This window comes from Hyaena hyaena, unplaced genomic scaffold, assembly GCF_003009895.1.
Source record: "Hyaena hyaena isolate Hyena2069 unplaced genomic scaffold, ASM300989v1 scaffold_20, whole genome shotgun sequence".
In the NCBI taxonomy this organism is placed as follows: Eukaryota; Metazoa; Chordata; class Mammalia; order Carnivora; family Hyaenidae; genus Hyaena; species Hyaena hyaena.
In genome coordinates, this window is record NW_024080652.1 from 540,468 (window position 1) to 563,620 (window position 23,153).

Sequence of the window (23,153 nt, forward strand, 5' to 3'; positions counted from 1 at the left end):
CGCATCACCGCGGGTGGTTAGTAGTAGATCAGGTTCCGAGACAGATCACCGCAGATGGTTATAGTATGTCAGGTTCCGGGACAGATCACCGCGGATGGTTATAGTAGGTCAGGTTCCGGGACAGATCACCGCGGATGGTTATAGTAGGTCAGGTTCCGGGATAGATCACGCAGATGGTTATAGTAGGTCAGGTTTCCGGATGCCTCACCGCGGGTGGTTAGTAGGTCGGGTTCTCGCCAGGCTTGGGTGGGGCCTGCACCCATCAGACCCTTCAGCCAGACAGTGGCAGCCGAGGTCTGGGCACCCGCACGCCTCCTGCCTCGTTGTTCTGTCCAGTCAGTGGCCATTTACGTTAAAGCTAAACACTGAAGGTGCACGCTGGCCGCCTGCCACCTGCCCCACGGCGGAGCAGGGCGCGTCCCCACCAAGGACTGACTGTGGAGTGGGCGCACAGCAGATTCTGGGGGGCACCTCCCCCACCCCGCCGTGGGCCCGCAGCCTGTCCCCACTAGCTGGGGCGGCACTCACATCCCCGGGCATCTTAATAACGTGCTGGGGACGAGCAAGCTGGGCACTGGAAGCAGTGATCGGTGTCTGCCCTGGGTGTCGCTTGGACATGGTCTGGGCGGTCAGGCCTAACCTTTTTAAACAATTCATAATTGTTTTCTCTTGAGAAAAGTGTAAGAACTTTGGGTTTGTGTGATTGTGGTGGGCTTCGGCCCTGTACCCCCAGTGCTCTGCCAGCCACTCTCCCCTGCAAGCGGCCGGGGGGGGGCGGGGGCACTGCTCGGTGGGTGAGGGGCCGGCTACGACTTCAGGCCCTGCCAGGCCCTGGGGCGCTGTGGCTCATCTGGGCCTCCTGGCCCTTTCTCCGCGCGCATCCTTGGGCAACAAGGTGGTCTGGATTCGGTCACGAATCCACATGCAAGGCTGCAAGGCCATTTCAAACACGCGGAGGTAAGTGGGGCTGAGGTCTCAGCAGGGAGTGTTGGTGAGCCCTTCCACCTGGTTTTGGTGCTTCTCACACGTTGCACCTTTTCCCAAACCTGTTTTTAACGTGATGGTCGAATCCGCGTAGATTCTGCGTATTTATTCAGATGGTTCTGGAAACGATTCTGATTATTCTATGTGGATATGTGAGCCAGAAACTTTTCTTTTCCTTAAAAGCTGAATTTGGAAAACTGTATAGATGCTTTTTATTTATTTATTTATTTATTTATTTATTTATTTATTTATTTATTATTTTGAGCACACGAGTGAGCAAGGGGCAGAGAGGGAGAGAGTGTGAGGCTCAAACTCACGAACCACGAGGTCATGACCTGAGCCAAAGTCAGATGCTCACCTGACCGGCCCCCCCAGGCATCCTTGTACAGGTGTTTAAGTACAGAGTTCATGTCTTACAGCAAAGAAAGTAAAATTCTCGTGCTTTAGCGTGGTCTGTAGAAAAACGTAGTCTCTTACTTCACGTGGTTCAGATTTAGTGTTTGGCTTCTCCTCATCCGGCTTTTTCAAGGAGGCAGTGATGTGTTTAAACACAGACACCTCTCTGAGGACGCGTCGCTCTTGATGTGTGCCAGTCCCGGGCCCAGCAGCCAGCGCAAGGAGAGCCCGAGCACCTCCTTCCCCTTTCCTTACAGACCCAGAGTTTGGCAGAGGCAGATGCGGCCCTGTCCTCCCCGAGGTCGGGAGGGTCCCGTGGTGACCTGGGACATGGCTGTGCCTCCTGCAGACGTCCCTAGGCAGCTGTTCTTCATGAACAAGCTGAGGGGCGGAAACTCCGCGTCAGCCCAGCACAGGTACCCTGAAGGTGTGAGTGGCTGGGACCCACAGCGACAGCCATCCCAGGTGCGTCGGGCCAGCGCTGCACCTGGGGCCCAGCCGAGGGAATTTGATCCTTTCCTTTGAAATGTTTGCTTTGTGACAGGTACCCCAGGGGAGGAAATTGTCTGATGCCATGAGGATAACTCGCCTGCTCCTGTTTAATTAGTGTAAAGCCAGGGTGCACGGGTGTGGGCGTTGTCACTGAAATGTCAGCCTTGGGCGCTTTCTCCCACGAGAGTCAGCAGCCTCAGGTGACACGTTCAGGGGCAGAAGCTAAAGCATGACTCTGGTGTCCTTGTGCAGCCTGTCCCTGGGACGCAGGCAGAGGTGGACCATCTCTGTAGCCAGTGCCAGTGGAAACACGTGCGTTCTCACTGCCCGGCACAGGCAAGCATGCGCCCCGAGACCGCCCATGGAAGCGAGTAGCTCATGCCTCAGAGGGGACTTCTTCCTAATGGAATCGCTCCTGGAGTGTTTGGTGTAGGTCACTTCAGAAATTAGCTGAGTAGGGCCTGGGGCTCAGCCAGTTAAAGCATCCAACTCTTGATTTCAGCTCAGGTTCGTGGGATCGAGCCCCAAGTCAGGCTCTGAGCTGACAACACAGAACCTATTTGGGATTCTCTCTCTCTCTCTCTCTGTCTCTCTCTGACCCTCCCCCACTCATTGTTAACCACAAAAAAGAAATTAGCTGAACTCTTATCCTCAGAAACTCCATTGCGATCAGTCCAGGCCCGAAAGGAATTGGGCCATGGGACATGTGAGGATTTGAGCGAAACCACTGTCTGGCTTTTTGTGGGAGCTGGATCCCCAGCCCTCAAGGTCTCGTCCTGTCTGGCTCGTGAGGCGCCAGGCGTGCGCAGACCACACTCCTCTGTGATCCTGTGTGAGCTCTTTGTTTAAATCTTCGTGGTTTGTGTCACTTGTGCGTGAGCCCCAGAGCTACCTCTGGACCTCCCCGCCCCCGGCAGCAGGACAGTGTGAGCGCATACCTCCCGCATCTGTACGCTGCTTTGTGACCATGACCCCATCCCTTCTGCCCTGTGAGAAACGCGTGAAGCACACGTGTGGAGGGACGCACTGGAAGCGCATGTGGACGTGTTCCTGCCCACAGATTATGAGGTTGAAAGACCAGGAGGGGAGCCTCCCCTTGTCTTCCTGGCTGTCGGGAAGCGTTTCCTGAGCCACAGAAGTTCTCTGCTTTTGTTAAAAACCTAATGCTGCAAGAAGACTTGGACGCACACAGCCACAGAAGAGAAACCTTGGCTGCCATGGGCTCTGACTCCACCTGTGCGTCCACCTCCCTCCACTTTTTCTCTTAGTTTTGGGGGCAGGTGGGGGGGCTGGGTGTTTGCAAGCAAATCCGTTTCCCTCGTGAATTCTGTGGGATGTGTTGCTAATGCATAAAAACTTTAAAGATAACCGAGAGACTATTAAGTCTTCCTTTCTTGTGCTGTGTTCAGCTTTTCCTGGGAAAGTACGCCATAAAAGTTTTCTTGTCAAAGAATGTCCTCCTTAGGGTCCATGTGTTCTAATCTGTGGCCATAGTATACTGTGTCCTGTAGGTGGATCCTGGTGCAGGGGGAGGCAGGAGCTGGAGGGGGCAGAGGAGCAGGAGGGGAGGGAGCTGGGGCTGTGAGTACAGAAGGGTGGTGGGGAGGGAACAGGGGGACCCTGGGGAGCGCGGTGGGGGGCAGGGGCACACAGGCTGGGGAGAGCTGGCTCACGGTGCTTCCCACTGTTTCCACAGCGCCTATACGGGGAACATCTGCTGCTGTGCGTCCAGACGCTGGTGTCCGTGTGCCCGGGGGACTGCCGAGGGTGCAGCTTGCAGCTCATGGAGGTGCTGGTGACCATAGAGGCTCTGTCAGGTGCCACAGGCCTCGGCGACAAGGTGAGGTTGTATGGGGGACAGGGCTCATGCCAAGGAGGATGCTCATCCCCAGGCAGGTGGAAGCACCCTCCAGAATCCTCCTGCTGTGCACTCGGGAGCCTCGGGCTTGCCCGCTCAGCTGAGCAGGAAAGGTGGAAGGCGTGTGGGACATTTGGGATGAGTCACTCGTGAGACAGCCTTGGGGGCGCACGAGGTATCACATCCCCTCCAGCTGCCCGTTTATCGTCGTGTCTCAGGAGACAGCTGCAGACAAACAGACAGGACATGTTTAACCCCTCCTCCCATCTGTGGTTAAATGCACAGGTGACTGCTCGCCTAGAGAGAAAATAGCGTCGTATTTCCTATTTAATTACAGGGCAGCTTTACAGAATTTCTTCTGTTCACTCAGTTCTGGGGTCAGGTTCTAAACGCTCCTGTGTCCAGGTTCCCTAGGACTCCAGGGGCCATCAGGAGGGGGTGTTTGCCTCCTGTGGCTGTGGGCAGATCTCGGGGGGCTGATCTGTGTGGTGGAGAGGCACCGGGGAGCCCCTCGGGGCCCCATGCCCCGGATCTGCGGGCCCCCCGGCCCTCCCTTGCCTTTCTTGGGCCTCTGAACTTAGTTTTCTTTAGTTTAAAAACAGCTTTTCCAAAGGGCACCCACCTCGGCAGGCAGCTTTTCGCTGCAGGGCCACACACGCTCGCCAGAGCAAACCCAGGTGCCTGGGACCCACCCACAGGGAGGAGACCGAGCAGCTGTCGGGGGCTGCTGGGAGGTGGCTGCCGGCCTGTCTCCTGTCCCCTCACCCATTGTCACTGCCAGAAGGCCTGGTGACAGGGTGACCCGGCAGGCCTAGGTTATGCCGCCTCGGTGCCCTGCAGCCATCAGGCACCCGTGTTCCTCACGGATCGGGGTAGTGGGGGCCCGGCTCCTCCGCCACAGAGGGCCCTAAGGACCCCAGGAGAGGGTGGCTCCCCGGGAAGCCTAGTGCACAGTAGGGCAGCAGCTGAATGTCTCCTAAACGCCAGTCTGTCTGTTAACCTGTGGTGCAGACAGCCCCGACCCAGCGTGAGCAGCAGCTGTCGGACAGGCCCCTGCAGTCTAGCCCTGGCGGGCGCTCCAGGGGCTCCATCGTGTCATGTGGCCTCAGCAGTGGGGCGCTCACCATGAACCGGGTCGCCCTAGCCCACGTGCCCGAGAGCTCTCACTGATGACAATGACGGTGGGGCTCGCTTGGGCTTTGTGAGCTTTAGGAGTTGGGCTTCCCCAGCCTGTGACTCACACTTCCAGGTCCAGGAGACCATGGATGCACTGGCCGCGGCCCAGGACATGGACAGCAGCCAGGACCTCTACCGGGAGCACGCAGGCCCCCTCATGGAGTGGCTGGCCGCCTCGCACCTTGACTGGACCGTCCACTCGGCAGAGCTCCTGCAGTTCACCGTGCTGCTCGCCCACGCAGGTGAGCTCCCAAAGCCCTGACATCAGGGCGCCTGGGTGGCTGTCAGTTGATCTCACAGTTTGTAAGTTTGAGCCCCACGTCAGGCTCTGTGCTGACAGCTCAGAGCCCAGAACCTGCTTCGGATTCTGTGTCTCCCTCTCTCTCTGCCCCTCCCCTGCTCGCACTGTGTCTGTCTCTCTAAAATAAACAAACATTAAAAAAAAAAAAGCCACAAGGGCTGCCAGACACCACACAGTTCATGTTAGGCCTCAAAGACATGATTGTTCAGGGCCGCTCGTGTAGCCTATGTTCCTCACAACCTCCTCAGTGTCACCACGGACAGAGCACGCAGCGTGGGCCCCCGCAGTCCAGGTGCCTCCGGGCCCATCCCCCCTACCCCCCAGGCCACCGGGTGGATGAAAGAACATTCAGTAGGCAGAGCTTGTGCTCACAGCTGTGCCTTCCCCTGCCCTGTACAGATTCCTCTCTGGGACGGCTCTGGAGGCTTCCCTGGACAGACCTTGTTTCAAAAGATTCTTAAAAAAGGGAGAAAAAGAGATTTGAGACCCTGAGCAGCTTTCCCACCTCCGCCCCCCCAGCTTAGAAAATGGCCAGATGCTGCTTCCCGAAGCGCGGGAGCCCATAAACCTCAGGGCTGATTGGGAAAAGGGGGGATGTGGCCACACTGCACCTTCCCAAGTGTTTCCTCAAAGCGTGAATGTCGTATTCTTACAGCCCATGTGTGGAAGCTTCCTGTTTCACACACAGCCTGCTCTGGCGGGCTGGTCACCCGGTGCCCCTCACCCTGCGTGGCCCCCCATGTCCATCCAGTGCAGGACGCTTGCGGTCACGTGTCTCCTTACCCTGTTGTCCGGAGAGCATCCCACAGACTCAACTTGTTAAAAACGGGATATGTGGCGCCTGGATGGTAAAGGGGACAGTGATGGTGCCAGGGGAAAGTGCATCTGTGGAGAGGCCGGAAGATGCTCCAAAGCCCTTCTCCTCTCTGTACTTTTATGGAAAATCGGCCTCAGGTGGGAGACGGGGGTCTCTCCCTGAGAGAGAGCGCACCTCCACCCCCACCCTCCCAGCAAGAGCTGCCCAGACCTCGGTGTCCTGTGCAGGTGCCCTGGAGGGTGTGAGCAGACAAGGGGTGACCGGCACTGGCAGTGTCCTGCTCCCGGGCCGCACGCCACATCTGCCTTTGTTTCTCTCGCTGCCCCCAGGTTACCTTGCGGCCTCACGTTTCCATGTAGTGGGTTTGACCCCAGATTCCAGACAGCACATCTGGGAAACTTAGGTCGCTTTGTTTGCTCCTGGCCCTGCCGTGGGGACAAGCACGCTGTGAGCGGGGTGGCTGGGGGAGGGCTCACCCAGCAGGGAGGGTGCTCCGTGACCCGTGTCTGTGCCACCCAAGCATGCCTGCACCTCGGGGACTCTTTATTCCGATCACGACTCGTTGCGCTTCCAGATACGAAGGCTCGTTGCCCATGTGGAAGCTGCGCAGGCGCCTGTCTGGCAGAGGCTTGGGAAGGCCGGTGGCTGCCAGGCACAGAGGCGGACAGTGAACACCTTCCGTGTTCTGAATAACTTATTGGGGTTGATCTTTAAAATATTGCTAGACTTAATGCTTTGTTTTGTTTTTAAGAATCTGGGAAACTGTGAGGAAACAGAAAGTCACCATACCAAACAGCACGATTTGGGGGTTAAATGTTTGCTTTTATGGGGACCCCCTCGATCCAAAAAGGAAAGGAAGGCAGTGGAGCAGTCATAGCCGCACCTATGCTGACTGCTGCTCCCCAGCGCCCGGCTGCAGGACCATGGTCACCCATGTGTTGTGTGTTTGCAGGCCCCGCACTGGGAGAAGTGCTACCCCACCTGGTGGCTGTCCTTAGGAGCTGCCTCCAGCCGGCCCGCGACCCGCAAATGCGCCTCCGGCTCTTCTCCTCCCTGTCGCAGCTGCTGCTGAGCGCGCAGCAGACGGTCGACTCCCAGGGGTAGGTCTATCCAGCCCCTGCAGGGTGCTCTCAGGCGGGAGCCAGGGTCACCCTGGGCTGTGGCGCCAGCCGCGGCAGCGAGTACCTGCCCGGACAGATGCGAAGTCCCAGTCCTTTCCACGTGGCTGTTAAAATTCCATCACATGAAGAGGTCGTAGGGAACAGTAACTATTAATGGCTTATGTATTAGCCATTCTCAGCTTTAGATGCCTTTTGGTGCCTTTGAAACCTAACAGAATGGCCCGAATCACCGTTAGTGGTTAAAGGGTGAGGAAGCCCTGTTGTTTGCAAGAACTTGGGGCAGCAAACCCATGTCAGGCCAGCAGACACTGATGGGTCGGGTGCCGCATGGGTGCCCCTCACCCCCTGGCCGCGTGGAGGGTGAGGCGTGTGGGGACCCCATCGCCTCGGAAGAAGCATGTCCTGCCGTGTCACAGGCATGCTGGGACCTTTCCCTGGGGCGGCTCCTCATCACCCCGTCACCCTGTCCCATCCGTGGGCTGGGAACCCTGTTTGCTGCCCATGTGTGTCCTCATTCCAGCGTGGACCTTCCTGTGCGCCAGCGAGCCACTCCATGAAGTCAGCTGCGTGATCTCAGCGCAGTTCTGGCCGGCCCCAGGCTGCTGCCCGACTCTGCACACCAGAGCGGCCGCCTGGCCAGCGCGTGGCCCTGGCTCTTCCAGCCACTTCGCCAGAAGCCTCAGAGAGCAGGACTCGGGGTCAGGTCTTTCCAGGAAGCCCTCACGTAAATCATTTTGCAGGAAATAGGAAAATGCATACAAGTTAAAGCACGTTGAGAACCTAATCGAGTGAGCATGTGTGAGTGTGTGTGCGTGCACATGCACGCGTCGTTCAGAACCAGATTTGCTGCTAACCTGCATCGCTGGCCCTGGGATGCCCCCTGCTGGAGGCAAGCAGGTGGAGCCTTCCCCAGAAGGGAGTCTGTGGAGGAGGAAGCAGAGGAGGGGGACAGAGCCAGAGGCAGGAGGGCAGGGTGCAGGGCGAGCCAGAGGGCCTCCCCTTGGAGACCACACCTTTTTGGTATTCTAGGACAGCTAGTATTTGAGATGTGAGCCACCTTTGAAATGCGCTTTGGAATAAGGTTTAGAAATAAATTGATGAATTTCTTGTTCAAGCAAACGTGTTTGAATCTAATGGTGGCAGTGCAGTAGGATTCATGAGGACGCTCAGGCTTCTCTGAGTGCCTTGTAACAGGGTGCTCAGAGGGGCCCTGCCCCGTGAGCCACAAGGCGGAGCGGGACGCGTGAGCTTACCTCCAGGCCACGCGCCCAGACTGCTGGCAGGAATGCCCACATCTCGGAACCATGGCGCTCAGGCCCTGGGTACAGACCTGCGGTGCTCTCCCCTTGGTCAGAGGGGAGTGTGCGTGTGTAGGACAGCCACACGTGCAAGCAACTTCGCTGGCCTGGTCGATGTGCCCGGTGACCTCACGCCTCCTTTTTCAGAGCCCAGTAGAGACAAGCGAGGCCCCTGCAGCTTAGCCTCACCCCTGCAGCTCAGGACCTGGGGCTGGGCCCAGCAGAGGCCACCAGGAGCTGGGAAGGATCCTGGCTCTCCGCTCCCCCCCCCACGCACCTCCTCCCCTGCAGGGCACCCGCCCTAGGGAGGCAGCCATCCCCGTTCCGGCTCCCCTCTGCCCCATGGGCTCCCTTTACCCGCCCTCTCTTGTCTTCACCCCAGGCACTTTCACCACTACCTCGACACTGTGACAAAGGACATCTTGGTCCCCAACCTGCAGTGGCATGCGGGGAGGACGGCCGCAGCCATTCGCACGGCGGCTGTTTCCTGCCTCTGGGCACTCATCAGCAGTGATGTCCTGACGGAGGAGCAGGTGGGGCTCTGGGGACACCTGCAGGGGGTGGGGGGAGCACACCTGCAGCCAAAGGCTGCTTTCTGAATCTCACGGGGTGTGGAGGGGAGCCACCCGCCAGCGTGACCCAGGCATTTTGCTTTCGATCACCTGGGGCTTCTCTTAGGTGTGTGTGTTGAATGCTGTTCTTTACAGAGCAGAGAGCGTTGCCACAGGAACCTGCCTAAGCTTGGCCGACCTTGGTGTTTCTGCACTGCTGTTCCACCTACCTGGAGCTAACGGGATTAGGGAAATGGGGTGGGGGGGGTTCTGCAGGTTGAAGGCCTTGCTGTCACTCCGCTCAGCCCCAGGGCTGCACACACCTGGCCAGGTGATCATCTACTGTGTGAGCCCCACCTCCTGGGCCACGGAACCACCGTGGTTTTTTCTAAAACAGATTTTCTTTTATTATCTTTTTTTTTTTTTTTTTTTACTTAAACCCAAGTTAGTTAACATACAGGGTAATAATAATTTCAGGAATAAAATCTGGTGATTCATCATTTTTGGATGACACCCAGGGCTCGTCCCAGCAAGTGCCCTCCTTAATGCCCCTCACTCATTGAGCCCATCCCCCGCCCAGCAGCCCTGTTTGTTCTCTGTAGTTAAGAGTCTATTGTGGTGTGCTTCCCTGTCTGTATTTATCTTGGTTTTTTTTTTTCACTTCCCCCGTGTTCGTTTATGTTGTTTCTTAAATTCCACATCAGTGAAATCATGTGGTGTTTGTCTTTCTCTGACTGACTTACCTTATTGAGCACAATGTTCTCTAGTTCCATCCACGCTGTTGCAAACGTGAACCGCCACGATCTGAGTTAGAACATCCCGCATGGCGTGGACACAGCAGGCAGCCAAGCTGGGATGGGGCAGCCTGTGGGCTTCCCTCCCCGCGGCCTCGTGAGTGATGGACTTATCCCCCCACCACATTAAATAAAACTCTTCAGATCACCTAGATTTTATTTCTTTTGTTTCTTTTTTTAGTGTTTATCTTTGAGAAAGAGCGTGAGCGTGGGAGGGCCAGAGAGAGGGAGACACAGAATCTGAAGCAGGCTCCAGGCTCTGAGCTGTCAGCACAGAGCCCGAGGCAGGGCTCAAACTCACAAACTGCGAGATCATGACTCAAGCTGAAGTCAGACGCTCACCCGAATGAGCCACCAAGGCACCCAAGTCATCTAGATGTTAAAGTCAAAGTTCATGTTCTCATATAAAAGTTTCAAAAGAGCTTTCCAGACTCCTTTATGTTTGTGAGAGCCGGGCTCCTTCGTTGTGGGTGACGTGTACACAACGAGCGACCCACTCTGTCACCGCTGGGGCAGAGCTGGCCACCACTCCCCCTCTGTCTTCTGATCGCAGATCCGGAAGGTGCAGGAAACGCTGATGCCGCAGATTCTAACTTCCCTAGAAGAGGATTCTCAGATGACTCGATTAATTTCGTGCCGAATCATGACCACGTTTCTGAAGACCTCTGGTGGTGCGGCTGACCCCGATAAGCTCATCGGGATTTACCCCGGTAGGACCGTGTGGGTCTGTCTCTTTTAGAGAGAGACAGACATTGGTACTTGGACTTTCGTTGGGCTTGGGGCCAGGAGTCCAAACGCAGCCGTGGCTGACGAGCCGTCAGTGAGCATGGGCGCTGCATGTGGGGGCGAGGAAGGCAGCCCCAGCCTGGGCCGCGGGGCCCCCGGAGCAGGCACTGCAGCCAGGCCCAGCTGTGAGGACAGACGCGGCACTCCCGCACCAGCCACGTCTTCCATCCCTCGCCTCTGCTTCTGTGGAGCCCACGCCCCAGGGGAGTCTCAGGGGCAGAGGCAGAGGAACCCCCCCCCTCCCGCCACCCAAGCGCAGTAGCAAGTGCAGAGGGTTCCTGAGAACATGGAGCACCCAGTGTTGAGGAGAATAAGGATCCCAACGCTACAGGGATAGACGTTTTGGAAGCCAGCTCAGAGCTCTGACAAGATTGCAAACAGGTACGAAGGTACAGATGAGAAGGAGCCCAGCAGATGTTCTAGGCTTGTGCGTGCCGATGGGAGGGAGGGCCCTGTGGAGGAGATCCAGGAAGAGGTGGAAGAGGAGAGAAGATGGTGGATGGCGAGGAGGAGGTGGAGGGGGAGGTAGAGAAGATGTAGGAGGAGATGGAAGAGGAGAGGAAGAGGAGATGGAGGAAAAGGTGGAGGACAAGGAGGAGATGGAGGAGGAAGAGGAGGTGCAGGGGGAGGTGGAGTATGTGGAGGTGGAGGAGGAGAGACTCAGGAGGAAGAGGTGGAAGAAATGGAAGAGGGGCGGAAATGGTGGACGAGGAGGAGGAGGAGGGTGATGGACAAGGAGGAGGTGGAGGACGGTGAGGAGGAGAAGGTGGATGAAGAAGAGGAAGTGGAGGAGGAAGAGAAGATGCAGGAGGTGGAGGTGGAGGAGGGAGGGGTGGAGGAGGGAGAGATGGAGAGGAGAGGGAGGGGGAGATGGAGAGGAGATGGGGAGGGGGAGGAGGAGCATCAGCGTCAGCTGTGATGAGCAGCATCTGCGGGCGCACCCCATCTCCATGCCCCGTTGTAGCCACACAGCCGTGCTGTCATCTGCACTACAGGACGTAGTCGTTCCTGAAAGGTGGTTTTCAGAATTCCTGGAAATGAAAACCAGTCCCCGAAATCCAGAGCTGGAGCCACTGGTGCTTGAGACTGAACGTGGCAGGGACAGGGGACAGGGGCTCCCGTGCGCGCTCCCAGCTCTGGGAGGAGGGGTATACTGCTGACGCTGGAAGAGGTGGCGGCTCAGAATATTCTGGAATTGCAGACAGTGCATCTTGATGTGGAGCAGGAAGCCACCTGGTGAAATCAGAGCTGAAGTCACCTTTCTCGCATGTTCCTTCAAGTTTCTTTTTCGCTTTTTGTGTTTAGTTTTGTCACAACAAACACCACATTCCTACCACCGGCCTTCACCGTTCTGTTTGTGAACAGGTCATTTGGTGATGGTAGGGGTCTTTTGGGATTTTGCTCACGTCTAAAAGCAAGAGCCAGTGAACAGACTGCACGTATTTGGGCTTTGGGGGCTGTTTTCATTACAAAAGGATTTCCTCACCCGCTCCTTTCTTGGGACCAGTTCCGTGTTTGCAGGGGGTAGGACATGTTTGCAGGGGGTGGGACACCCCGAAGTCCTATCAAGGACACGTATGCACCCAACACGGGCTCCACAGGAGCCGGCCTTTGTTCCGAGGCCGCCATAGCATGTGACACCAACCCCGGGCACAGATGTGCATTTCCAGCCACTTCTTGAAACCGGAGGCTCCAAGGGCACTGGCACAGGGAAACACACCGCGCTGTGTCAGCCTGAGCTGGAGGGAGTGAGGACAGGGAGGAGTCCCTGCGGGCCGCTGGTGGTGGTGTGCCCACCGGGCCATGGTCTTGGGACTGGGTGATGCCCAAACCCTTAGGAAAGCGCGCCTGCCCTGAGGTGGCACCCGTTGGGAGTCCGAAGGGCCACGTGCAGGGAGCAGAGCAGCACAAGCCCGCAGCCCTACCTGCTTGCTTCCGGGACCAGGCCTCCCGCCCCCTGGGGGCCACAGCCCTGCTCCCCCGCCATGGCTACCTCCTGCCCTGCTCACTGAGTGCCCGAGCGACTGCTGAGTCCCCAGAGGCACCCAGCCAGTCCACAGGTCCAGCAATCTCTTGTAGTTGGGTGAGAGAAGTATATGTGTGATAAAAACCTCACCCATGAACAGCGAGGGTTTCTATTCACTGGAGACATGGGTCCTGTTTTCAGCGGCCAAGTGGTCTGGCCTCAGAGCTCAGCAGAAACAAAACTGATATAGGTGCTGGCTGTCGTGTCACTGGGCCCTGAGCTCTGTCCCCAGAGTCCAGTGGGGTGGGGAGGGGGGCACATCAGGGGGCCAGGGCAGCCAGGGTGGGATGCCCGAGGTGACAGATGAACATCTCAGAGCCACAGAGAGCCCGGGGATGCCTCACAGGTGAGGTAACAGGGAGAGCAGCTCGGGCAGTCCGCTGCTCTTCCCACCCTGCCCGGTGTCCACCCTGTGGCCAGTGGGACACCAGGAGCTGCCCCCAGGCCCTGGCACGTCAGCACCAATGTCCTCACAGAATGTTGGTTTCCCAGGGCTGAGGGCAAGTGCCCCGGGTTGGGGCAACCCCGCTCCAGAGGCTCCAGCGCACGTCTGTGCCGGCTTTGGTCTCACTGTCGCCCCCGCCCTCCCTCCAGAACTCCTGAAGCGTCTGGACGACGTCTCCCACGAAGTGAGGCTGGCAGCTGCCTCCAGCTTGGTCACGTGGCTGGCGTGTGTCAGAAACGACGATGGGAAGTCCTACTACCAGAGCCACATTCAGTTCCTGTACAGAGAGCTCCTCGTGTACCTCGACGACCCAGATGGCTCTGTCCAGGACGCAGTTTTAGGTAGGAGCCCCCGCAACGTGTGCTGCGTTGTGAAGCCCGTCCCAAGTGTGTGAGCTCGGCCGCACAGGGCCCCTGTGCACTGGTCTCCAGGGTGGCGTACAGCCCTCCACGTTTACCATGATAGAAACTAATGTTGAGAAAAATAATTGGTTATCTGTATAGCGTAACCGAAAGTCCATTACATGTTAAAGTAACTAATCTGTAGTTTTAAAAGGTAAATTTTCTTTTTTTCTTAAATTTTTTTTAACATTTATTTGTTTTTGAGAGAGAGACCCCACCAGTGAGGGAAGGGCAGAGAGAGGGGGAAACACAGAATCTGAAGCAGCTTCAGGCTTCGAGCCATCACACAGAGCCGGACATGGGGCTTGAACTCACGAACCGTGAGGTCATGACCTGAGCCAGCGTAAGATGCTCAACCAACTGAGCCACCCAGGCACGCCGGAAACATATTTTCTAAAACACAATAACACACAAACAGAGTAGCATCGCCTTGCCCTTCTGCACATGTGGATAGAAGGAGCTGAGTGTTCGCAGCTTCTGTGTTCTTGGCCATGGCGCGCGTTCTCGGCCATGGTGCGCGTTCTCGGCCATGGTGCCTGTTGTTGGGGTAGTGCGTGAAGGAACTGGCCCACAGGCAGGTACACGGTCAGAGGCCAGGGTGCCTGTTCGCGGAACTACAGGTGGACCTTGATGCCACCCCGAACCGGCCATGCGGTCGTCCCAGGGGGAGGTCCCGTGGGGGTTGACTCCAGTCCTCTTGGGGGGTCACACGGAGTTTTACTATACCCACGCCTGTTGGTTTGTCCTGCATGGTGAACACACGTCAGCTATCGAATCACATGTATCGTCCTGACATTGACGTTTCGTTACACTGTGTCCAGAAGTCATGTTTGTGGGCATCGAGCTCAGAAAAGTCTCAGGAAGAAGAATTGCAGGAAGCCATCCAGCCAGCGGCGGCGGGAACAAGCTTCCCAATTGCAGTTTCCACCTGAAACCTTAAATCTTATCATTGGCCATAAGCGCTGTCACTCTGTTCATTTCTGAGACAGGGTGCTGCCAGGCACCCAAGTGCAGGTGACCTGAGTCTGTGTGTTGTCGTGGGGGCGGCGTCCTGGGGACCCAGACACACCCACTGTGCCCCTCCCCCCACCCGCCACCAGAGCAGGGATGTGAAGCACAGTGAGCGTGTGCTGCCAAGTAGTGCAGGCACAGTGCCGACAAACAGGTCTGAGGGGGCCCTAAAAATACTCAAAACACCAATGCGGAGTCAGGAGAGGGGCCCAGGAGGGGCACAGAGGCAGGGACAGACCGCAGACAGACACCGGATCCAATCTCTGCCGCAGTCTCATCGAAGGTTAACGAGCTGAACGTTCTAGGTAAAAGGTAGACGTTGTCAAGTCAATAAAATTATCACAATCTAACTCTAAGTTAATGAATTAAATTAAAATTTGGGTGCCTGATCTAACAAAAGAATTTTTACTGCTTTATCAAGTACATTCTTGAGGGAACTTGGTGGGTGTGGGTGGCACCGGGAGGTTCATGGACCCCACAGCAGGCCACCCCTGCTTCGCCGCACAGTGAGTGGGCAGCCGGGCCCTGTGGTGTCCTGGACACGGTTTTGACTCCCAGACCCCTGAGGGCCGTCTCTGCAGGTGTGGGCGACAGCTGGGTGGTGCTGTGCGCAGGCTGGGCCTGGGCTGCTTGGCCAGGTCCTCACAAACACCACCTTGCTCTCCTCGCTGCCCCACCCCCGCCCTCAGAAGAGCGAGAACAGCCCTGTCCCTCTTCCCTGGCCTGCAGCCCAGAGGCTGCCAGAGCCCCAGGGTCCAGGACCCAGGGGAGCAGCACGTGCCTTGCACGTCCTTAGCCTGCCAAAGGTGGCAGAGACGTTGGGGCAGGTCAACCCCTCTGCCCCTGCCCCCCAACCTTGGTGTGCACGCTGACCTCAGCACTCAGGCAGCACCAGCCCTTAGCATGTCCCGCCCTCTCTGTCCCTGCTTGAGAGTCAGGCATGGACTAGCCCCAGCTGCCCTCGTCCCTCCGTTTCAGCAGACCAGGGAAGGCTCCTTATGACTGGCTCCCCCTGCTGGCCTCCCATCGGCACCTCACGCCTCGGGGACCTCCTGACTAAGGACTGTTCTTCTGTCCCATGGCCAGCCTGTGTGTCCCCTGACCCCCAGAGCCATTCTTGTCCTGGTGCCCGAGAGCCTGGCTGCTGAGGGCTGCCCTCTGCCTGGGACTCTTCCTCTGCACCTGCTCGCACTCGGACAGGACTGCGGGACACACCCCTGTGGTGCCTGTGTCTCTTCCCGTCCCTCTGCTTTCTGCACTTCGCATCTTGGTGACCTCGTCTCCTCTCCTGGCTTCAGACGCCACCCATGTGCAGGTGTCCCCCTAAAGTAAGTCCAGGCTGGACGTCTGCCCTGGACTCTAGACATGCACACGCCCAGGTACTCCAAGAACACAAGAGTCTGCTGGGCACCACAGCGTGACCTTCAGGCCAAGCCCAGGCACCGGCCCCTACTCGGCAGCCCCGCTCCCCCCACCCTGTCCCCATTCCCACCAGTGCTCATTCCATCGCCCTCGTGACCGAGGGCACACGCTTCAGAGGCGAATCCAATGGCCTCCTAAGTGTGCTTGCCTCCACTCGCCCCTCCTGCGTCTACCACAGCGCTCCCGCAAGGCAGCTTGGTTGAGGCCAGTCCTCAACCCACTGCGCCCTCCAACTCCCTTCCCACCCAGAGCCCGGCACCCGCCAGACCCCCTCCATGGCCATCCCAGTGGTGACCAGGAAGACTCTGCCCTCTCCTCCTTCTGACTGTGCTCCTCCCAGCCTTCCTCCTCCTTCTGACTCTCGTGTGCTCCTCCCAGTCTTTCTCTTCCTCCTTCTGACTCTCGTGTGCTGCTCCCAGCCTTCCTCCTCCTTCTGACTCTCTGTGCTCCTCCCAGTCTTCCTCCTCCTCCTGACTCCCACATGCTGCTGTCAGACTACAGTGTGAAGGGTCACTGGACGGAAGTCCTCGGAGTCCAGCACACAGGAGGCCTGTGAGAGGTGTTTGTTGAGTGAATCAGCACCATCAGTGTAATGAGAGGATTGACTCATCCTAGGCCAGTTCGTCTGCTAACATACATTTCTAAGGCCAAAATGACATGCAAAACCCACCATTGGGGATTTTGAGTCTTTTGTGATCCATCAATAGCTCCAAGATTTTTTTTTTAAGTTTATTTATTTGAGAGAGTGCAAACTGGGAGGGACAGAGGGAGTAGGAGGGTCTCAAGCAGGCTCTGTTCCCAGCACAGCTGGACACGGGGCTCGAACCTACAACACTGTGAGATTGTGACCTGACCGAAATCACAATCCAGACCCTCAGCGACTGAGCCTTCTGGGCGCCCCTCTGATATATTTTATTCTGTTTGCCTATGCTGTGAGCCTTGTGTCCTTAGGGTTAGAGCTAAATTGAGAGGAAGGTACAGAAATTTCTCGCATACCCACTGCCCCCCCATACACACCACCGCTCCCCACTGGCGGTGCCGTGTCTCTTGCTGTGTGGACCCACACTGACACGTTCATGGCACCCAGAGTGCAGCTGCTGAGAGGCTCGCTGTGTAGGTGTGCACGGACGTGTGACCTGGCCCCGCCACTCGAGAGTCACACAGAATAGCTACACGGCCCTGCGTGCTCTGCCTAAGGCCTCTCACCCTCCCCTTGCCCTAACAGCCACTGGTTTGTTACCATGTTCATAGTTTGGCCTTTTCTAGAACGTCGTGGAGTCGAGAGTCCTACACTATGAAGTTTCCAGATCGGGCTCTTGTACTTGCTGATATGCATTTAAGTTGCTTCCGTGGCTTTTCGTGGCTTCACAGCTCGTTTCTTCTCAGCATGAATAGTAATCCATCGTCCAGGTGGACCATGGATTCTGTGCCCGCCCAGCTACTAGACGGTTTGGACAAAGCTGCTGTGAGCACACGCGTGCAGGTTTTGTGTGCACAGGAGTGTTCGGCTCCTTCGGGTAAACACCAAGCGGCACAACTGCGGGATTACGTGGTGAGAATATACTAGTTTCGTAACAGACCGCCAAGCTATCTTGCAGAGTGGCTGCCCCGCTTCACATCTGTGGCCTTGCCGGGTCCTGGGGGCCACCGTGGTGGGGGTCGTGGCCCTTCTGACAGGCGCGTGGCGGCATCCCCTTGCTGTTGCCTCCACACGTAGGACACACGACATGGAGCATCGTCTCAGGATGCCCGTCCTCACCCTGCGTCTACCCCCTGCTGACATATCGTTAGGTCTTTGACCCTGTCTTACTTGGATTGTTGTCCTGTTGAGTGTTTGGAGTTCTTTGCATGATATGGTGGATCACAGTCCTTTAGGAGATGTGCCTTTTGTAGACATTCTCCTCCAGCCTGAGTCTGGCCTTCTCAGTCTTGACACTGCCTTTTGCAGACACACATGTGGAGGGCAGTGACGGCAGGCCATCAGTTACTTCCTCTGTGAGTCTTTCCTTGGACGTTGTGTCTGAAAGCCATCACCATGCCCAGGGCCACCCAGGTTCTCTTGAGTGTTCTCTTCCAGGAGTTCTGTGCTTTTTCGTACTTTTCCCAGTTTTATATTTAGGTCTATGATCCGTTTTGAGTTAGCTTTTGTGAAGAATGTAACATCCATGTTTAGATTCTTTTTCCCCAGGCCAGTGGACGCCCACTCGTTCCAGCTCCATTTATTGAAAAGACTGCCTCTGCTCCTCAGTGTCACCTGTGCCTGCTGCCACAGGCTGGATGAGCAGGTCCGCGTGTGGGCTCTGCCCTGGCCCAGCCAGCCCCCTATTCTTGCAACGACACCACGCTGTCGACTCTGTGGCTTTACGGGAAGTCTCAAAGTCAGAGTGTGTGTCTTCTCCAGCTTTTTTGTTCTCCTTCATCATTCATGGGCGCTTCAGGGTCTTTGCCTCTACGTATAGACTTGACATTCACTTGGCCCATGTCTGCAAAACAACTTGCTGGGGTTTGATTGTGATTGCCTTAAATCCATAGATCAAGTTGGGGTGCCACTGAGTTGAGCCATGTGCTCACTGGCTTTCTCCCGGCCAGGTCTGTCCATCTCTGACAGGGCACACAGAAGTCTCCAGACACATGGTGGATTCATCTGCCTCGCACGGTCTGGCACCCTGTCATTAGGTGCCTACGTGTACAGGCCTGCTGGTCTCTAGGAGATCTGCCCTTTGTCATTAGTGCCACTCGGTCCCCGCGCTTTCCCTGCTCTTCATCAACAGGAATTGGTTTTGTCTTATCTGGCATGTCACCGGTTTTGTGCTGTTTTACAGAGGTCCTCAAAGCAGGCAGCGCTCTGTTCCCTGAGCTCCTGGCGCGAGAAACCGAGGCCGTCGTCCACAAGCACCGCTCCCCGGCCCTCTGCCAGCAGCTTCTACAGCACCTGCAGGCCCTGCCACCCACCCAGTGAGCGCGGCCCGTGCTGGGGGGCCCCGAGCTCCCATCCACCCCCGGTCCGGGCTCAGGCCCTCCACCCCACAGCAGGGCACCTTGCTGTCAACAGCCTGGGACGTTCATGGGCAGGAGTGTTCCGAAAGTGCACGCAAGATTCTCCGAGACACTTCCCGGGCCCCACAGTTTCTTGAAATAACATTCGATGAGTGGTTTCTTTGCGTTTATGTCTTATGTATGCAGTTCATTGACAGATCGCCCCAAAATCTACGGTTGATTTGAAAGTAGAACAAAATGGCACCTGCTTACCCTGGCAGCCGAATCAGCCTGTCTGTCTCGCAGCGACATGCACCTGCTGCGCTCGTGGGTCAGTGTCTCTGTCATGCGTAAATGCCCACCCCACCCAGAAAGTTCTTGACTCCTTTTCTTCCAAGCAAAAGTTATGAAAAAGAAATTTCATTCTTTTTTTGGGTTGTGTCTACTAAAACTTAGCAGGCAGTCAACACACTAAAAGGAATTTAAAATCTTTATCAGTTACAGTTTTCCATTTAAAATATCCTGGAACTCAGAGTGTTACGTGGATACATTTGGTCATGATGTTTCTTCTTAGAAACATGCAAACAGTGTTGAAAATAGGGTATTTAATCAGATGTAATTTTGGTAGCTCTCTTACATAAGCAGCAGTAAAGCAAAATTGCATTTTATTCTCTAGCACTTTCTACACCCAAGTGCCTAAAAAATTTTATTTTAAATGGATATTATTTCCATAAGCCAAATATTTATGTTAATGGGAAAAATACTGTGTGTATTTTCTAACAATCAAATATGAACATTTATGCTTAGAGTTTGAGAATTTAATTAAAAATAATTTATTATAATTATTCTGTGTGCCTGTGTTAATGTGCTTTGGTAGTTAATCAACATTTTTAGAAATCGCTCATTTGTTCCTTAGATCTCATCTCACAGGGCCCCCGCCCCCAGATTTGGGCGGCCAGTTCCAGGCTCTCCCACTGCCCAGTGCAGTGCCTTCTCTGGACACCAGGTGGCAGGGGCTCCAGACCCCATTGGGAGGTTGGCCCCCAGGCTGCGAGGGGCCCTTGTGTGCGTGTGCCCTGAGGTGCGGGCGGGGGAGGGGGCAGGCCTGGACAGGTAGCAGATCCAAACCTGCGCCGCAGACTGGGTTACTGCCTCCCAGGTCCCACAGGGACGCGTCCCCAAGCTGTGCACTGCCCTTGCCTTTCCCACACTTGAAAGCCTCCAGTTGTGATTGCCGCCAGAGCCCAGTTCTGTCACCGATGGCCCCGGGCGTGTGGGCTGCCCTCGGGTACATCACGTGCCAGTTCCCTGATTGCCCTTTGCCCTTTGTACCCCGTGCTGTTCCTTTCTCAGCATCCCCTGCAGCCCGGCTGGAAATACAAGTTGTAGGGCATCAGCCAGACCTGCTGAGTCAGCGCCTGGGGTGTGCCTGGTGGCCCGCCCTCCAGAGACCCTGCCCTGAGCATCACCCGTCTTCACGTCCAGCAGGGGCTCCCTCTTCTGTCTTTGGTCAGCCATGAAGGGACACCGAAACCAAACGGAAGTGGCAGAGAGCTTGGCCGAAGGTCACACTCACAAGGCAGGCGCAGTATGTCCTGGCATTGATGGCTGCCCATCCCAGCTCCGTGCTGGCCGCCAGAGAAAGAAGAGCGAGATATTCAGGTTCAGGGTCCACCCATCTTCAAGGGGAAGTGTGCAGAGGCAGCCGGACAGGGTCAGGGCCAGGGCCAGCCGTGTGACATGAGCAGGTGTGCATCCAGAGAAAGATGGCTCAGCCGGAACGAGGTTAGCAGTCTGAGCACCTGAGAACCAACGTGTCCGTCTTCGCTTCACGTTTACAAAGTGTTGGGAACTCTTCACCCAACTCCTCAAGTATTCACGGAGCCTTCTCCGCCCTGTGCTGCTGGCCGAGAACAGGGACACGTAGGATTTAGTCCCTTGGGGCATGGGGGAGTCTCAGTCGGTTTAGCATCCTCCTCTTGATGTCGGCTCAGGTCATGATCTCACGGTTCCTGGGATCGAGCCCCACAGCGGGCTCAGTGCTGACGGTGTGGAGCCTGTTTGGGATCCTTTCTCTCTTCTTCCCTCTGCCCCTCCTCCACTAGCACTCTCCCTCTCTCTCTCAAAATAGATAAAAAATAAACATTAAAAAAATTAGTCCCTGCAAGTTTACAGCATTATTGAGATGTAATTTATGGGGTTGCATGCCCACTGCCATGGCTGATTCGGCTCACTGTCACCCAGAGAGCCCCTCACTCCGCCCCACCCCACCCCTGCCCCCGATCCTTACTCGCATTCCCAGCCCCAGCAAGCGTGGAGCTGCTCTGTCTCAGGTGCTGTCTGTTCTAGAAGCTCATATCCATGGGACCCGATGGTAGGTGCTCTTAGGCATCTGGCTTTTTTCACATAGCGTAGTTTTTGAGGCTGTTCATATGCTGGTTCAGGGATCAGCACCTCTTTCTGGAAAGAGCCAGAGGGTAAATATTTTAGGCTTTGTGGACCCTACAGTCCCAGCGCTGCTGTTTTCCATTCACCTGTTGATGGGCATTTAGGTTTGAGGCCGTTATGAACAAAGCAGCTCTGAGCTCTGTGGTACGTGTGGGAGGCATGATCCTATTGCTCATGGGCAGCACCTCCGAGTTGAATTACTAGGTCTTATTCAATACGTTCTTGTAGCCCCTGATTGATTGATTGATTCCTGTTGTTAACTGCTTCATTGGGGGATGCTTGCCTTGCTCTTCACTGCACATACTTATAGTGGGCAATTTGTGCGAATCCCGACCCACGCGGACACGCACAGAACCACCACCATAGGGCAGACTGCCAGCCTCCCGGCCAACCTCCCTGCCACCCCCATTCTCTCCTGCCCCTCTCCCCACCTCCAGGGAACTCAGATCTGCATGTGGTCACGACCCAGCAGTCTGCACCTCATGGGACTGTATGTAAGAGGACTTAGAATGTGTTTCCGGTTTCGTTTCTTCATCTTCAGTGTAACTGAGCTGTATCCATGCTGTAGCGCCCACCGGTGGCGGCTCATTCCTTTTTGCTGCTGAGCAGTATTCCATCCCATGCCTGCACCACACGTGGTGCATTTGCCCCCAGCTCACAGCTGTCACGAAGAAGGCTTCTCAGGACAGTCATGTGCACATGGTTGCATGGACACGTGCTTTTGTCTCTCTGGGGCGGACGTCTAGGAGGGCACGGCAGTTGCAGAGGGTTGCACTCAGTTTCGAGAGACTGTCCAGCCGTTTGCCAGAGCGCCAGCACCTCTGTCCCACCAGCACCAATCCATTTGCGTCTTTAGCCGGTCCACTCTGACAGGCACGTTGGGGCCTGGGGATGGCTTCAGTGTGCATTTCCCCAACGCCTGATGACGGGGCATTTTCCATGTGCCTGTTTGTCCGTCCGTATGTCTCCACTGGTGAAATATCTTCAACTCCTGCTCTTTTTTTTCAAAATGAGCTTTTCTCCTTGAATATGAGAGTTCCGATATTCTGGATACAAGAGCTTCGTCGCTTAGGTTCGCAAATACCTCCTCTCCTTCTCGAGCTTGTTTCCGTCTTCTTCTTTGGGATTTTTTTTTTTTTAAATAACCTCTATATCCAGCGCGGGGCCCAAACTCCGAACCCGAGACCGAGAGTCGCATGCTCCACCGCCTGGGAGGGCACGGAAGAAACTCGTGAGGGTGGTGGCCTCTGGGGAGGGGGCCTGCCTGTCAGGCCAGCAGCCTGAGCTCTGTCTGTGCCCTTTGGTACCTTTGAATTTACTTTCTTTCAAAAATGTTTGTTGGGATGCCTGGGTGACTCCATCAGTTAAGTGCCCGACTTCGGTTCAGGTCATGATCTCACGGTTCAGGAGTTTGAGCCCCACATTGGGCTCTGTGCTGATCGCTTAGAGCCTGGATCCTGCTTCAGATTCTGTCTCCCTCCGTCTCTCTCTGTCCCTCCCCTGCTGTGTTCTGTCTGTCTCTCTCTCAAGAATAAACATTTTTTTTAATGTTTATTTTGATAGAGTGAGCTGGGGAGGGGCAGAGAGAGGGAAAATCCCAAGCAAGCTCCTCACAGTCACTGCAGAGCCCAACGCAGGTCTCAGTCTCACAAACCATGAGATCCTAACCTGAGCTAAAGTCGAGTAGGGGAGGCCCCATAGACTGAGCCCCCGGGCACCCCGTGTCTGCTTTCACACACGTGTGTGAGCCAGGCAAGAACACCACGCCGCTGAGACTCAAGTCAGAGATGCTCTGGCCCCACGTGATGTGTTTAGCTCATGGGTCAGCTCGCCTGTTTCTTCCAGAGCGC

The 23,153-nt window shown here is 56.1% G+C and overlaps 1 protein-coding gene across 1 annotated transcript in view; it reads left to right on the forward strand.

Annotated features, from left to right (window-relative positions):
- The window catches only part of DNAAF5 (dynein axonemal assembly factor 5), a 41,950-nt gene extending 22,253 nt beyond the window's left edge, over positions 1-19,697 (forward strand). The window contains exons 7-13 of the mRNA XM_039226097.1: positions 3,569-3,712; positions 4,980-5,148; positions 6,977-7,124; positions 8,826-8,976; positions 10,342-10,498; positions 13,195-13,386; positions 18,702-19,697. Of these exons, the coding sequence (XP_039082028.1) occupies positions 3,569-3,712; positions 4,980-5,148; positions 6,977-7,124; positions 8,826-8,976; positions 10,342-10,498; positions 13,195-13,386; positions 18,702-18,838 (1,098 nt within the window). The 3' untranslated portion in view covers positions 18,839-19,697. The remainder of the gene's footprint in view (positions 1-3,568; positions 3,713-4,979; positions 5,149-6,976; positions 7,125-8,825; positions 8,977-10,341; positions 10,499-13,194; positions 13,387-18,701) is intronic.
- The last annotated feature ends 3,456 nt before the right edge of the window (positions 19,698-23,153 follow it).